This window comes from Mustela putorius, unplaced genomic scaffold (assembly GCF_011764305.1).
Source record: "Mustela putorius furo isolate JIRA1106 unplaced genomic scaffold, ASM1176430v1.1 tig00003937_pilon_pilon_pilon, whole genome shotgun sequence".
Lineage (NCBI taxonomy): Eukaryota > Metazoa > Chordata > Mammalia > Carnivora > Mustelidae > Mustela > Mustela putorius.
Genome location: NW_025422082.1, coordinates 4,278,666 through 4,293,611, shown reverse-complemented (window position 1 = coordinate 4,293,611; position 14,946 = coordinate 4,278,666). Strand labels below are relative to the sequence as shown.

Here is a 14,946-nt window from a genome sequence, read left to right as displayed (position 1 = left end):
GAAAATAGCTTTTCACACATCTATGCGCACATTGTCACACACACACATGTACAACATTGGCAGCAGGTACTTTTAATTTGCTGGAAAATATTTCTAAGAAGTCAAACAGCTCCAGCCCAATGAGCGTGCCCTCGGATTGGCTAGCCAGACCAGTTGAGGGACCTGATTGGTCCCTGATCCTAAGGACCGATAAGAACGGCTATAAAATCCCTGGGTGCAGCTCTTGGGCCCCCAGTTTGCAAAAGCCAGAGGTGCAAGGAGCCGCCACTGCAGCAGCAGCAGCAGCAGAAGCAGCAGCAGAAGCAGAAGCAGCAGCAGCAAAGCGTCAGCAGGAACAGCATCAGCAGCAACAAAAAATCCTAATCAAATCCTCACCTAGGCCCTCAGTGTATCCAGATCCACATCTTCACTCAAGCCGGGAGAGGGAAAGAGGAAAGGGGGGGGAGGAGAGAGAAAAAAAAAAAAAAAAAAAAACCAGCAACTTAGCGGAAACTTCTCAGAGAATGCTCCAAAACTCAGCAGTGCTTCTGGTGCTGGTGATCAGTGCTTCTGCAACCCATGAGGTGGAGCAGAATGATTCTGTGAGCCCCAGGAAATCCCGGGTGGCAGCTCAGAACTCAGGTAAGCGGCAAACCCAGTACCGGTTTCTCCCCCAAAGAGCTGTCCTCATTTGCCTCTCGCTTTTGCAACTGTGTCTGTGACGGCTGATCTTGATAATAAATGTGCTTCATGCCTGATGGCAATAAACTGCCAGTGTAATCCAATAGCCTTAGGAAGTGGAGCTCCTTTGTTTAATAAATTGCATGCAACTAACGAAGAAGCTGGGCGCTCTGCTGAGGGTATTTCATTGCATAAGCCTAGCCTGATTGCCTGAAATCTGGCACGTACCCTCTTGGGGGAGGGGGGGAAAGGGGGCGGGGAAAGGCTTGAATGTTGGCATGCTTCAAAGCGCTCTCTATACTTTCCAGAAGCCGAAGCTGATCTTAAGGTGAGACATGATTTGTCTGATGCCCCCCATCCCTTCCTTCACCTTTAAGACCCCATAACTGGACTTCCTTGCCCCTTCAGAGAGCACACAGAAAGCTCCCTCTGCAGACAGATTTATGGAACCGAAGCCCTCAAGTCTGACAAATCCCGGGCAGATGCAGAGAAAACCCTACACTCCCACCCCTGACACTGCTCCTTCTCTTCCTCCCAGCTTCTTGTGCTTCGTTCAGCTGCCCGTGCAGCCCAGGGCCAGAGGGAGAGTATTTGGGAAACATAGCAGCAGTTTCTTCAAGGGGAAGGTCTCACTCTGGTTCTGATGCCCAGAGCAGTTAATTGTGTATTATCTTGGCTCTAGAGGACAAGAATCTTTAGGAAGCCGACACTAACACCTCTGCCTTTTGACTTCCCTTGTCCAGCTTCCTCCTCCAACATTGCCGGCCCCTCTCCCCCAACTGTCAGCAAAGATGGGCTCGCAGGTGTCCAAATGCTGCAGACAACGCTCCCCTCGCTCCCCTCCGAAGAGCACAGGTCCCTGCCTAGAGGAGGGCTTTGCTTCACTTCCTTTTGTACTTAGTTGCTATAGAAATGCAGTGATTCACAATTCGAGCTTGCCTAAAACAATAGCAACCCTAATGCATATTAAAACTGCTTAAAGCAAAGTTATAATTTGAACCCGTGGAAATATATAATTAGGGAAATGACTTGTAACATCCCAGAGGCTGCGGGTGGTGGGAGGGGGAGGGGAAGCCTAACCGAACCATGCTTTTGATCTCAGAGGAGAATCCTATGGTATGAAGGCTGCAGATCATTTCTTGCCGAGCTGCTTGCCAGAACACCCCCCTTCTGTAGGAGAGAAATTACTTTTATGGGAGATCTTATCCAGAATGTAGAAAGCCTCATGCAAGTTCTTTGCGGTTTTTCTTCCAGTCTTGCACAAGGGGTGCCTTGGCCTTGTTATTCCACACCTGTGTTTCTCTTTTAAAAAAGAAATGGCTTTTAATATGAGAGAGATTATGCATACCTCTAAGCACTGTCCTGGGTGGGGGTTGGGATCAAACATGAATGGACCAGATCCCTTTCTGCCAATAGGAAAGTAAGTTCAAAGCCCTCGATGGGAAGGGTCTCCAGATGAACTCCTGGCAAATTCTTCTCTGCCACTTAAGCTAAAATTCCATTCTCATTACCCTGGAGTGCATTTTTCGGGAGACAAATGGACTCCCTGGCCCTTCCACTTGGTAAACCTGACCGCCAGCCATCGCCTCCTGCCTTCCAGTGCTTTCGGGCTCTGAGGGGATGCCCTTTGATGCTGCAGAGCTCTTCAAGCACCTGCATTTCGCAGACTCTGACCTTACTTCTCCAGCTACCCACACTGTATGTAATGGTGAGACCAAGAGGGAGCACTCACACCCTCCCTCTCCTTCCACGTGGTCTTGGTCTTCTAAGCCAAAGGATCTGCCCGCCCCACTCTTTGCACTCCCTCCCCCTCTGAATGGGGCCCTCCACTGGCCCCATTGCAGATTACTAAGAGGCGTTCTTCTGACCCCTCGTCCTTGAATCTTGCCACCTCGACCCCTCTGAGTCACCGTCACATTTGACCCAGATTGGGTGGATTTGTCTCTTTCAGCTGAAGTGGTTCGCTGCCTCAACAGTGCTCTGCAGGTCGGCTGTGGGGCCTTTGCCTGCCTGGAAAACTCCACCTGTGACACAGATGGGATGTATGACATCTGTAAATCCTTCTTGTACAGCGCGGCTAAATTTGACACTCAGGTAATAAGACCTTGACCCATGCCTCCCGCGGGCTGCTTGTCTTTAACACCGTGTTCGACTTGCTCAGCTTCTCAGCCTCCTCAGCCTAAATTCTCAACTCCAGCGTGCACACACACACGCACGTGCGTTTTTGGCCAGAAAGTCGGTTCTGTACGCGACACTCCCCACCCACTCTAACACATGAATGTACCACGCCGAGAGAGGCTGTCTTATAAGGGACAGGTGACGAGCAGAAAAATCTTTGCCTCTTCAAGAGGAAATAAAAACGTTCTTCGAACAAAGAAGTTCTCCTCACTGTAGGACCTGGCATACCAGCTTGTGGGTTATCAAAGTCTCAATCCCAAGAAGCTGTTGTTAAGCTGCAGGGTGGTGGATTAGGGCTCATCTCTTTTTCTCCACTGTCTCATTATTTCTGTGGAGCCCAATTCTGCTGGTAGGCAAAGAGAATGGGGATATATTTTTTTTTTTTATCCTGGTTGCAGCGTAGTTTTCTCACTGCGAGGACATACCGATGGCCCCAAGACACGGCCAAGGCAAACCCCCTTAAGTTCCACATTGGTATGCCCTGTCTTCTCTGGCCAGCTCGAGCTAAAGCTTCTCCCTCTATCCCTTGCCTGGCAGGGAAAAGCATTTGTCAAAGAGAGCTTAAAGTGCATCGCCAATGGGGTCACCTCCAAGGTCTTCCTTGCCATTCGGAGGTGCTCCACTTTCCAGAGGATGATTGCTGAGGTGCAAGAGGAATGCTACAGCAAGCTGAACGTGTGCAGCGTCGCCAAGCGGAACCCCGAAGCCATCACCGAGGTCGTCCAGCTCCCCAACCACTTCTCCAATAGGTACAGAATGAGTCCGCTTTTTTGCAATGGGGCAGGGGGAACCTGGGGGAGGGGGAGGTGGGGCGTTGGCAGAACCAGACATAGAAGGGGGTTAATTGCCACAGTCAGGATCTTATTTTAGCTTGCAGCCTTCCCAGCTTTTGCAGGAAAAAATATGTTTGCGATTGGTTGTGACAGCTTAAGCAGCCTGGATTTTTTTTTTTTTTTCCTCACTATTATAGGAAAAGTCTTTCCATGCAGCTAATAGAAAGCTTCATCTGCAGCCTCCCTGGATACATTTTCCTTGTCAGTTTCTCACCATAAGCAGGAAAGGATTTGGGAAGTTCATGGAAACAAGCTTGTGAGACCTCAAATTTGACTGAAATTATGGCTATGCACCATACGATTGACCATTATTAAGACCCTGATCAAATGTCATAATGCAGACTTTTAAATCTGCCTGAGTTCTGAGTCGGTCCTAAGCCCCAACTGGTATTTCAGCAGGTGGCCCAGGGTAAGCCATGTCACTTCACTGGGATTCAGATTTCCTTTGTGAAAAGTGAAATGGCTGGACGAGATGACTCCCATGTTCCCTCCCAGGTCTGTATTATTCCTTTCTCTAGTCCAAGATTTCCTGCAATGGTGTTCGGATGACTACTCAGTCACATTCTCATCTCAGTATTGTCCCATGACCCAAAGCCACTGAACTAGTCGCATCTGAGCACCGGCCTCTCTGTGCCGCTGGCTCTCTGTCTTTACCAGCTGGGAGAAGGCTGACGTCCTTGTTCCATGGCCTACAAGGTTTCCCAGCAAGAACTAGGCGTTCCCATCTGTGATGAAGTTGAGAGAGGTGTTCATAGGGCTGGCGTGGAGGCAGGACAAGGACAGTGAGGGCAGCACAAGTTCAGCCTACTATGATGCCTTGCAGCCTAAAACTTGACTCCCAATCCTGATGCGTTAGGATCCTTTGACACTCCAGGCAAATCTGCACAGACTGACAAAGATGAGTCCTACTGCATGTTACCTGGACCACCTGAGGCCTAATACAGACTTCCCTGATTGCTTTCCTAGCTGCGTGCTGCCACCCTTCTTCTGACAGTGGCAACAGCCTACTCCTCCCAGGGCTGACCAGTGATTGAGTCAGGCACGTATATGCAACTGGAGGACGGGAACAGTAGCTCTTCCTCAGGGAAAAGCTAAGGCCCCTGACATTAAAACTTTGTAAAATTTCTGACTCACACTTACCTACACATTTAAGTGCTCTTCAGAACCTCATGTCAATTTATAAGTTTGTTGGTTCGGTGCTTGGAAGTGACAATGGGTCCTACCTGATTTTTTCAGAACAAGAAAATCAAATCCAGCATTTATCTCAAATGGCCTATCTCTTGATATTGACCTTGGTCTTAAAATTCTCCTAAGAAGAATCTAGTTACATCTGAAGACTGGGGAAAAAAAAAAAAAACCAAACCAACAAACAAAAAAATCCAACCCTGGCTAAGTGTTGGAGACTCCCTTCACCATGGGGTTGGGGGGGAGAATTTTTAGTAGTCAGGGGCTAGGATTGAGTAGGTATTTGTGTGACAACTGGGGGGCAGGGGAATGTTGTCGACGCCACTGTGATGAGTTTAGAACTTTAAGGATCCCGTGACAATTTGTGACTTATAATACAGCATATAATCAATCTGAAGGCATTATGAACCTCTCTGTTTCAACTGAGGTCATATCTTCCATTATGAAGGGAGAGGTTTTACAGAAAGGACAATATAGATCTGCCCTATGTGATCCTAAGTATCTAAGAAGAGGTCAGTAATAGGAGTTTTGAATCCAGGCCACTATCCCTTTTAAGGAGGGTCTCCTTTTTATCCCCTTGAGAAAATGGTCGCAAGGAGTCTTGTTATCTTCCTTTTCCATCACAGGGAAATCACACTTATTAGGAAAGTGGGGGAAAGTGGCCATCGCTTGAAGACCAGAATCCTCCGTGCAGCTCTTTACTTAAGTATTTCATTCCCACTGGCTAATATTATTCCTGCTCAGAACTGTAGAGATTTCCGGTTCCCTGCTGGGCTTGGTTTGCTCTATTTAGGCTCCTCACTCTTCTGAAACATCCTGCTTTCCCAGCCTCTGCCCCACCACAGATACACACTAAGTTGTGCCAGTTGGCACAGAACTGTGAAGGGAAGTAGTTACAGGTTCATTCCACCTTCCTGTGACTTATCTAGCATGAGATTTGGGCCTGGGAGAATCCAAAAGCCTGTGACTGGACCAGGAGCCAGAACAGGGATGTTTTCCGTGAGAGAAGCGCACTCGGAAAAGAAGGGCGAGCTGGAGGTCCCCCTGCTGAATTTGCAAACCGCTCTCTCAACCATGAGGGAGAGCAGGCAAAAATGGATCAGGCAAGCAGAGCAGTGTGAGGCCTGGGAAGAAATCAGACCAATCCAGATCCAGAGTGGGAAAACTGACGAAGCTTCCAGCTCTCTAGGGCATGGATAGGGAACAGGAAACAGAAGAATAATATTGATCAAGGGAAACAAAGGACTATTTATAAACCCTCACACAGAACGTTCCTAAGCAGTATGTGTGTATTTGGGTAGGCATGGCTGAAGCAGTAGCTATGGAGAATATCTGATCGTATTCTTTACCAGGAAAAAAAAAAGTCTGTGAGGGAATTTTCATAGTGGGAAAAAGAAACATGCTTTAAAAGGTCCTTTCGGGCTGGGTGGTCAGAACACTTAGCCCACCGAGTCCCCGCCGCACATCCTGCCATCCCCTGTAAAGGTGAGGGAAAGAACCTCCTTAACTAGTCCTAAGTCTTCCTCCAGAAGATGGTCCTAAAGCAACCCGCCCCATCTTTGTTAAATTAAGAGAGAAAATAGATATCAAATCCCTAGAAACAGAGAATATCATAGCTGGAGACGATCACAGAGGTTATCTAGACTAAATGCCTCATTGTGCTGATTTAAAGAACAGAAGCCCAGAGAGGAAAGTGACCCGCTAAAGGTCACGCAGCTATTGAATGACAGAGATGGGCCTAGAAAACAGATGGCCTTGAGCCAAGCCATTTGAGTCCTACTTCAAAAATGGCAACGAGTAGAACCTATAGGAAATATGCACAATCCAAGCAGACTACAAATAGAAAAAAAACAAAAAACAATACCAAGGAGAACCGAGTAAATGTGCCCCTTGGTGATCAACGATTACATCTGTGTACGTTCTCTTCTCAAAGAGAAGGCACATCTTTCCAACAGCTACAGTGACATTAACAGTTGGTACAAGATGGTACTCAATTAAATATGTGACAACTGCCAAGTCAACTTCTGCTGGAGACACAGTCTCTTAAATAATCTCACTTGGTGATTTCTAGATAGGAAAGATCTGTCTCATCTTTAATCTACACCATCCAGGAGGTCGGCACCCTTCCTGTGTATTCCAACCCTTAATGGAGAGGTGGAGGATTATATTGTCGCTCGCTCTGGCCAATGAGGCAGACATCAAGGCAGCTGGACAGGCTGACAGGTTTCCCAGACTTGGAGGGGCTGCTAATGGAGCTATGGTCATCTGCTATTCCAACAAGCACTCTTAGCCTGCCCTTGCTGGGGTCACAAAGCTCCACAAGAGAAGCTAAGGGTAGATTTGGGGAGAGTCACTAGGGTGCTCAGGCCGGCAAGGCCATCATCCGGAAACCCCAAGAATAGGTGTTCTCTCTGGGCTAGCAGAGAAGGCAGTAGGGAAGATAGAAGCCTTCAGACAGGGAGACAAAGTGGGGCCCAAGGGACACATGTGGCCTTAAAGAGGCAAGGCTTAGTTTCATGACTGGTATTAGACGTCTTCGTCCAGGCAAGAACTTTCAATGTTGAGCGAAGGAGAGACCATCTTCTGCAGTTCATCTCGGGGAGCAGGGAGGGTGTGATCTGTTGTGGACGGTTCTTTCTAGAAGTGGAAGGGTTAACTTCTAAGTTCTAAAGTCCTGGTTGGAGGTCAGGAGGGTGAGAGATCAGAAACCTTATTCTGTAAGATCTAATCACCCTGCGAAATAGACACAGAGATCAAGGGGACCCATGTCCTCGCAGAGCCCAAGAGGAAAGAGGTGCCTGGGGATCTATGTGGGTGTGTGGATATCTGAAGCTGTTGGTACAAAGTAGTTTATTCTCAGTTTTTCCAAAACCATTTTTCTCCCCATTTGCCCATCCAAGTGAGATCTGCTTTGACTCATGTGCTTTATAATTCCAAAGGGTTGGAAAATGTGTTTCTGTGCCAGAGAATCCCAATTTTAACAACAGCTGGATATAATCCTCCCTCGTGGGAGGGGTAGGGCCAGGACTGTGTCCGAGACCCAGACAACAGCTCTTCGCTTGCAGCCCCCACCTTCCTTCTGCTCGCTCACGGGAGGGTGACCGCTCTGCCTCATTACCCATGTTCCACTCTGTTTACCGTACATCCTTGAAAGGACCTCTCTGGGGGGTTAAGTTATTCTGGAAGGATGTTTGATCCTGGGCTCTGTGAGGTGAGTTAAAAATAAACAGCCTTCTTTTCATGGAAGAGCTTGTGGCCCCAGCGACCCGCAGGCTCCTCTGGGAGAGAGTCTCTCCACATAAATACGTAGGTCACTGTCATCGGGAGAGTCTCTTATTAGCGAACACGGAGCTAATGGGTTTTTACAAGTGCCACCTCAAAATGGAGCAAATACATCCCAACTCAAATTGAAAAATTACCTGAACCGTCTCCCCGATGAGCAGGACAAGTAATGCATAAGGTGTCAGGACAGTCTGTGCCCGAGCCATAATGCTTAGCCACAGCATTCTGTGTGCCTAAAGCACTTGCCCCTTGGATGAAGGCGATTGATACCAAACACAAGGCTTTTGGGTAAAAGTTGAGCACACCTACCTCTAATTTCTCTTCCTGGAATCCTGACTTAGTGAAGAGGATTATTATTTCTCAAACTCCCCATTTCCTTCGTGGCCACAAAATAAATCATCAAATGGACAGTGAGCAGGCGACAGAGCCCTAGGATGTCGGCACATGTGGGTTACAAGGAATAAGGACACAAATCCCACCTTCAGTAAGTTGACAGTCAAGCAGGGAATGCTAACCAATTGTCCGTACAATGCTCAAAAGAGGAAGAGGCCAGCAAAAGCTAGAGCAGTGCGGGAAGGCTTTGGAATTATTGAAGCAGAAACCTCCCAGTGCTTCCATTTCAGGGTCCTCATTGCCTGGCATCTGGCCTTCTGACTACAGTGTCCCTTGGAATGGGACACATTATCAAGGCTAACAGAGTGTACGGCAGGGAAGTTAAATTGAATAGAAAAATGCACTAGACACTGAAGGCAGGGGCCTCCTTTAAAAATAGAAGTTTGATCCAAAACTGTTGTGTGCCCCTACACCTGCACACACACCACCGAGCAAAAGGCAGATTGCAAAGATCCATCAAAATACCTGCAAATGCACGCGAGTGACTGCTCATCTAACAGTCTCGCCAGGGCTGGGCTCACCTCCTGCAGTATTTAACTAAGTCCTTTTTCTACCACTAACCCTTCGTATGACCTTAGACAAGTCACTGCAGCTCTCCCACCTTCCTCTCTTCTCGATAAAATGAGATGATGCAATGTAGCCACTGAATGATCTCTGCAATCCCCTCCAGCTCTGTGACTGGGCTGTTTCTAGAACTGTTAGACATCCCTGGCAGCCAGTTCTTCTCCTAGTGTGACCTACGTGTCCTGAGCATTAAACGCATATGCTCTGAAACTAAGAAGTCCCTGCACAGAAATTAGAGGCGAGGGCCATCTTCAGCTGATGACCGGTCCAGATTTGCATGGTCGGGCCGTTTGGGATGGGTGTTGGCTGCGGCCCGGATGAAAGGCCCGGCCTGCCTTGCCCTCCCTGATTAACTGTGGCATGTGTTCTCCTTCCCCAATGCAGATACTATAACAGGCTTGTCCGAAGCCTCCTGGAATGTGATGAAGACACAGTCAGCACCATCAGAGACAGCCTGATGGAGAAAATTGGGCCCAACATGGCCAGCCTCTTTCACATCCTGCAGACAGATCACTGTGCCCAAACACACCCGCGAGCTGACTTCAACAGGAGGCGCACCAGCGAGCCGCAGAAGCTGAAAGTCCTCCTCCGGAACCTCCGAGGTGAGGCGGCCTCTCCCTCCCACATCAAACGCACCTCCCATGAGAGTGCATAAGCAGGGAGAGGCATTCACAACCTCGCCAGACTAGCTTCATTTGAAAGGTGTTCACACACCGACTTTGAGTGTACTGTGCCTGGTTTGATTTTTTTTTTTAAGTAGTTCCTATTTTCTGTTCCCCTTCCAGAAAATTGCATGAAACGAGGCTTCTGTAATCAATATCCCAACATTCTGCGATGGCAGCATTCCCACAGACAGAACATGTGTGCTCTTTCTGCCTCTCGGCAGGAGAAAGTACCCTCTTTGATCACGTTCCTTCCCCAGGCCCCCCTCAAACTCCTCTCAAACACAAAGCATTCACGTAAGGCCCAGTCATTGTCATTGGAAGCTGTGGAGCCCTTTTAGGATGGTTGCCCCAGTAGAGTTAGCTGATGAGAAGCGACTTAATTTAAATGCATGTCTGAAATGCCCATAAAGGTGTTCAACGGAATTCGTGTGATGAATCTGTGCTGGCCACGGACGAATATGAATGTCGCGTTTGAATTCTTGATCTCTCATGAGCTAGTGTCTTACGGTCTTGACCCTGCCGTGTGTCATTTCCTTTCCAACACATTTACCAAATGGCTCACGCCTGGCTCTTCAACCGGGGTATGAGCCTGCATCTTCTTGCATCTAATGAAAAACAAAAAGCTAACATCTTTATGTACTGTAACTGCTCAGAGCTTTAAAAGTATCTTTAACAATTGTCTTAAAAACCAGAGAATCTTAAGGTCTAACTGTGGAATATAAATAGCTGAAAACTAATGTACTGTACATAAATTCCAGAGGACTCTGCTTAAACAAAGCAGTATATAATAACTTTATTGCATATAGATTTAGTTTTGTAACTTAGCTTTATTTTTCTTTTCCTGGGAATGGAATAACTATCTCACTTCCAGATATCCACATAAATGCTCCTTGTGGCCTTTTTTATAACTAAGGGGGTAGAAGTAGTTTTATTCAACATCAAAACTTAAGATGGGCCTGTATGAGATAGGAAAAACCAACAGGTTTGTCTGAAGGACCCCAGGTAAAATGTTAATCTCCCAGCCCACCTCAACCCAGAGGCTACTCTTGACTTTGATCTCTCCTGAAACGGCTCTGTCACGTCCAGCCGGGAGTTACAGGAACCCAAAAGAGCATCCCTTTGGGCTCGGACCACTTACAGTTCGATAAGGCCTTACTCTACCTTGGGAAGTGGCAGTTCCTGACTCGCCCGCCATCTTTCATCGGTGAAACGATGATGGTGTGGGAGACGTTCCCTTAAATCAGTAGGAACGAGTCAGTCAGCCTTTGGGTCTTCAGTTCCGGGGACTTGGGGCTGAGGTGGTATAAAGAATCCTGGGCTGTCCAGCCTTAATAGACTCCTCTTACATTTTCGTCCTGTAGCACACTGTCTGCCAAAGTAGTCCTGGCAGCTGGGCCATCTCTGTAGGATCGCAAAAAAAAATAAAATAAAATAAAAAACAAAAAAACAACAAAAAAAAACAACAAAACAACAAAAAAAACAAAAACAAAAACAAAAACAAAAAAAAAATGGGGGAAAAAAACAGAAAAAAGAAAAAAAAGAAAAAAAAAAGAAAGAAAGAGGGAAACAGAGCTGGTGGTTTGATTATTTCTGCCGTGATGTTTACAAGATGGCAACCACCAAAGCCAAATGATTAACCTATCTATGAACAACAGTAGTTTCTCAGGGTCACTGTCCTTGAACCCAACAGTCCCTTAAGAGTGTCACTGCCCACCAAAGGTCAATGTCGAGGGAGGAGGAGGGGGGAGGGGTAGGACTGTAAGGGCCACTCCAAACTCGCTTAGGTAGAAACTATTGGTGCTTGACTCTCACTAGGTTAAACTCAAGATTTGACCAAACCGAGTGATAGGGATCCTGGTGGGAGGAGGGAGGGCACATCTCCAGAAAAAATGAAAAGCAATACAACTTTACCATAAAGCCTTTAAAAGCAGTAATGTGCTGCTCAAGGACCAACAGCAATCACAGCAGACCCAGCGGCAGCACACACGCTGCTGCCTTTGTCCCCACACAGCCTCTAAGCGTGCTGACATCAGATTGTTACGAGCATTTTTATACTCAGAACTGTCCCATCCCCAGGTCCCCAAACATATGGACACTGCCTTAGCCTCTTGGAAATCAGGTAGATCATACGCTAAGTTGATCCTCCCCCCTCCCCTTCCTAGCCCCCCACCCCCAGGCAAGGCTGACTTCTCGAACCAGAAAAGCTATTCAAGTTTGTGTGTCGTGTCCATTTCGCAAACCCACGAAGCCAGGACCCCAATGCGACAAGTAGTTCACGAGTATTCCTAGCAAAATTCTCTCTTACTTCAATCCAGTAGAATCTCTTTTTTTGCTATGACCTCTTCAAACCATGGTACCCCCCTTTTTCCCCCACAATGATACTTCTAAATGTATCTATAATACATATCTCTACACATATGGAAAGAAGCAGTTCTCACGATGTTGCTAGTTTTTTGCTTCTCTTTTCCCCATCCCATCTCACTCCCTCCAACTCCCCCCTAAACTTCCAAAGCTTCGTCTTGTGTTTGCACAGAGTGATTCGGGGGCTGACCTAGACCAGTTTGCATGATTCTTCTATTGTGATTTGGTTGCACTTTAGACATTTTTGTGCCATTATATTTGCATTATGTATTTATAATTTAAATGATATTTAGGTTTTTGGCTGAGTACTGGAATAAACAGTGAGCATATCTGGTATATGTCATTATTTATTGTTAAATTACATTTTTAAGCTCCATGTGCATATAAAGGTTATGAAACATATCATGGTAATGACAGATGCAAGTTATTTTATTTGCTTATTTTTATAATTAAAGATGCCATAGCATAATATGAAGCCTTTGGTGAATTCCTTCTAAGATAAAAATAATAATAATAATAAAAATAAAGTGTTACATTTTATTGGGTTTTTTTTCTTTCTCCCCAATGTCTTTCATTGTTATTCTTAGAAAACTTCTTGAATGAGACTTTCTGAACATGAAGTTAGCGGCGGATCAATTTCTTGAATGTCATAGATTAAATGCCGATATGCAAACAAAGGTAGTTTAAGTCAACACTTTCTAGATTTCCTTTCAAGACCATTTTGTGGCTCCCGTTAGCCTCACAATAAAATCACAACCCAAACTCCTCACAAAGTTCAAAGAAGCTGTACAGTCGGGACACCATTTGGCTATCCTGCCTCAGGACTCCCCTTTCCTTCCAAGCAGTGAACTCCATGCTCTAGAAGCAGGAGTTCTGCTAAGGCCTGCGCCCTCTCTCCCTCACAGGCCTTTACCTCCACTGTTCTCACTTTCTAGCAGACCTTACCCCCCACCCTGGGCTCAGACCAGAAGCACCCATGTTCAGTCACCAATGTGCTCCCAGCACTGCAAAAGCGCCCAGACGCAGGGTATCCTTGATACTTTAAATTAATGCATGATTTAGAAGGAGTTCAGGAGAGGGGGAAAAAGGCAATCAGTGTGACAAGGGAGGCAGAGAGCTCTGTGGTGATGAGGACCTGGCTCCGGGGTCGGACTTCTGGCATTTGAGATCTGGCCCACCCACTTATTAACCGTGTGATGTCAGATGACTTCATCTCTCGAGGCAGCCGTTTCTTCCTCTGTTCAAGAGCATAGTGATAACTATCCATAGGGCTATTCCCAAGAAGATAAAATAAGTGCTTACGTGTCCAGCATACTGGATTGCTCGCTAAGTGGCCCCTATTGTCACCCAGGAGACAGGATGAGGGGATGAGATCAAAAGGAAGAAACGTCCCTTCTCAAAAAAATGAGAGGATTCACAGCAGAGTGACGTTTATCGGAGTCTCGAAGGATGGTGACCAGGGCAATCACAGAGACACGGGGAAGGGCTTCGGGGCGTAGTTTTCTCAAGGAGAGTTCTTATATAGTTTTGGGTTCTATTTTAATTAGTGCATTTTCTCTACATTGTAAATTCACATGGGGACCTTTTTCTCAATATCATTATTTCTGCCTCCAGACTGCATTTTCCCAAGTTCAGAGGGGCCCAGGACAGCTAAGGAATATTTAGAAGTTGTCACTCTGAGGCCAAAACTGTATTGCATTTGCTTTTCTCTGACCAGGCCCAGGATAAAGAAAACATTGAATTCATTCTGGGCCTTCATCCTCAGTCTTCTGGCAACGTCCATGTATGCAGAGACACTGATTACTACCCACTGGTGTTTAAGAACTGAGACCTGAGGGGCGCCTTGGAGGCTCAGTGGGTTAAAGCCTCTGCCTTCGGACCAGGTCATGGTTTCAGGGTCCTGGGATCGAGCCCCGCATCGGGCTCTCTGCTCAGTGAAGAGCCTGCTTCCCCCTCTCTCTCTGCCTGCCTCTCTGCCTACTTGTGATCACTGTCTGTCAAATAAATAAATAAAATCTTAAAAAAAAAAAAAAAAAGAACTGAGACCTGAGATTCCCTGAGTTCAAACCCAACTACCTCTATGCCCTAGTGTCTGACAGCTTCACACCTGGGTTTTTTCAGCTATGAAAATCTCCCTATGAAACAGAGATAAGTAGTAGGCCCTACCTCCTAGAGTCATCCATGAGCATTAAATGAGTTATATATAAAGTACTTAAAGTGTCCAGCATGTAGCAAGCTCCCCCACAAACACTATTTATTGCTCACACAACAAATGGACTATAACTGTTTACATGCATACTCTCACCATCATTTAGACTCTACGCCCACCCCTGACATGAGTCTTGAGGTACCACTTGGGTTTCTTACTCTTTTTCTTTTGTAGATCACTAAACATTACCGCTTAATCAAGATCTTAACCCAAAATGGCAGATTATAATACACGAACATCTGTATCCCATCACCAAGCCTAAGAAACAGAATAGTATAGATAGGATATTCTCTTACGTGGGCCCCCCTGAACCCATTCACACGTGTAGAGCCCATGCAGTGCCCAGCTGCCTCTGTCAGCAGAGCAGACAACTCTTGTTCTCGGGATTGTGAGTTCGAGTCCCATGGTGGATGTGGAGATTACTTTAAAAAATAAAATCTTTAAAAGGAAAAAAAAAATTAAAAAAAAAGAAAGAAAAGAGTCCATGACTAAAATGCTTTGAAAAGCCATGGCTTAAAGCAATAGAGTTTCTCCAATCATTGAAGTACACTTAAAATTTTTCTTGAATTCCAAAAAAAAAAAAAAAAAAATTCTCTTGAATTCCAATCAGCCTTTC

At 46.3% G+C, this 14,946-nt stretch overlaps 1 protein-coding gene across 1 annotated transcript; it reads left to right on the top strand.

Annotated features, from left to right (window-relative positions):
• The first annotated feature begins 244 nt into the window (after window positions 1-244).
• On the top strand, window positions 245-12,590 carry STC1 (stanniocalcin 1). Its single transcript, XM_004763252.3, has 4 exons — window positions 245-621; window positions 2,612-2,754; window positions 3,376-3,587; window positions 9,480-12,590. Exons 1-4 carry the CDS (start codon window positions 504-506, stop codon window positions 9,748-9,750), a joined length of 744 nt encoding a protein of 247 aa, XP_004763309.1. The 5' UTR covers window positions 245-503; the 3' UTR covers window positions 9,751-12,590.
• The last annotated feature ends 2,356 nt before the right edge of the window (window positions 12,591-14,946 follow it).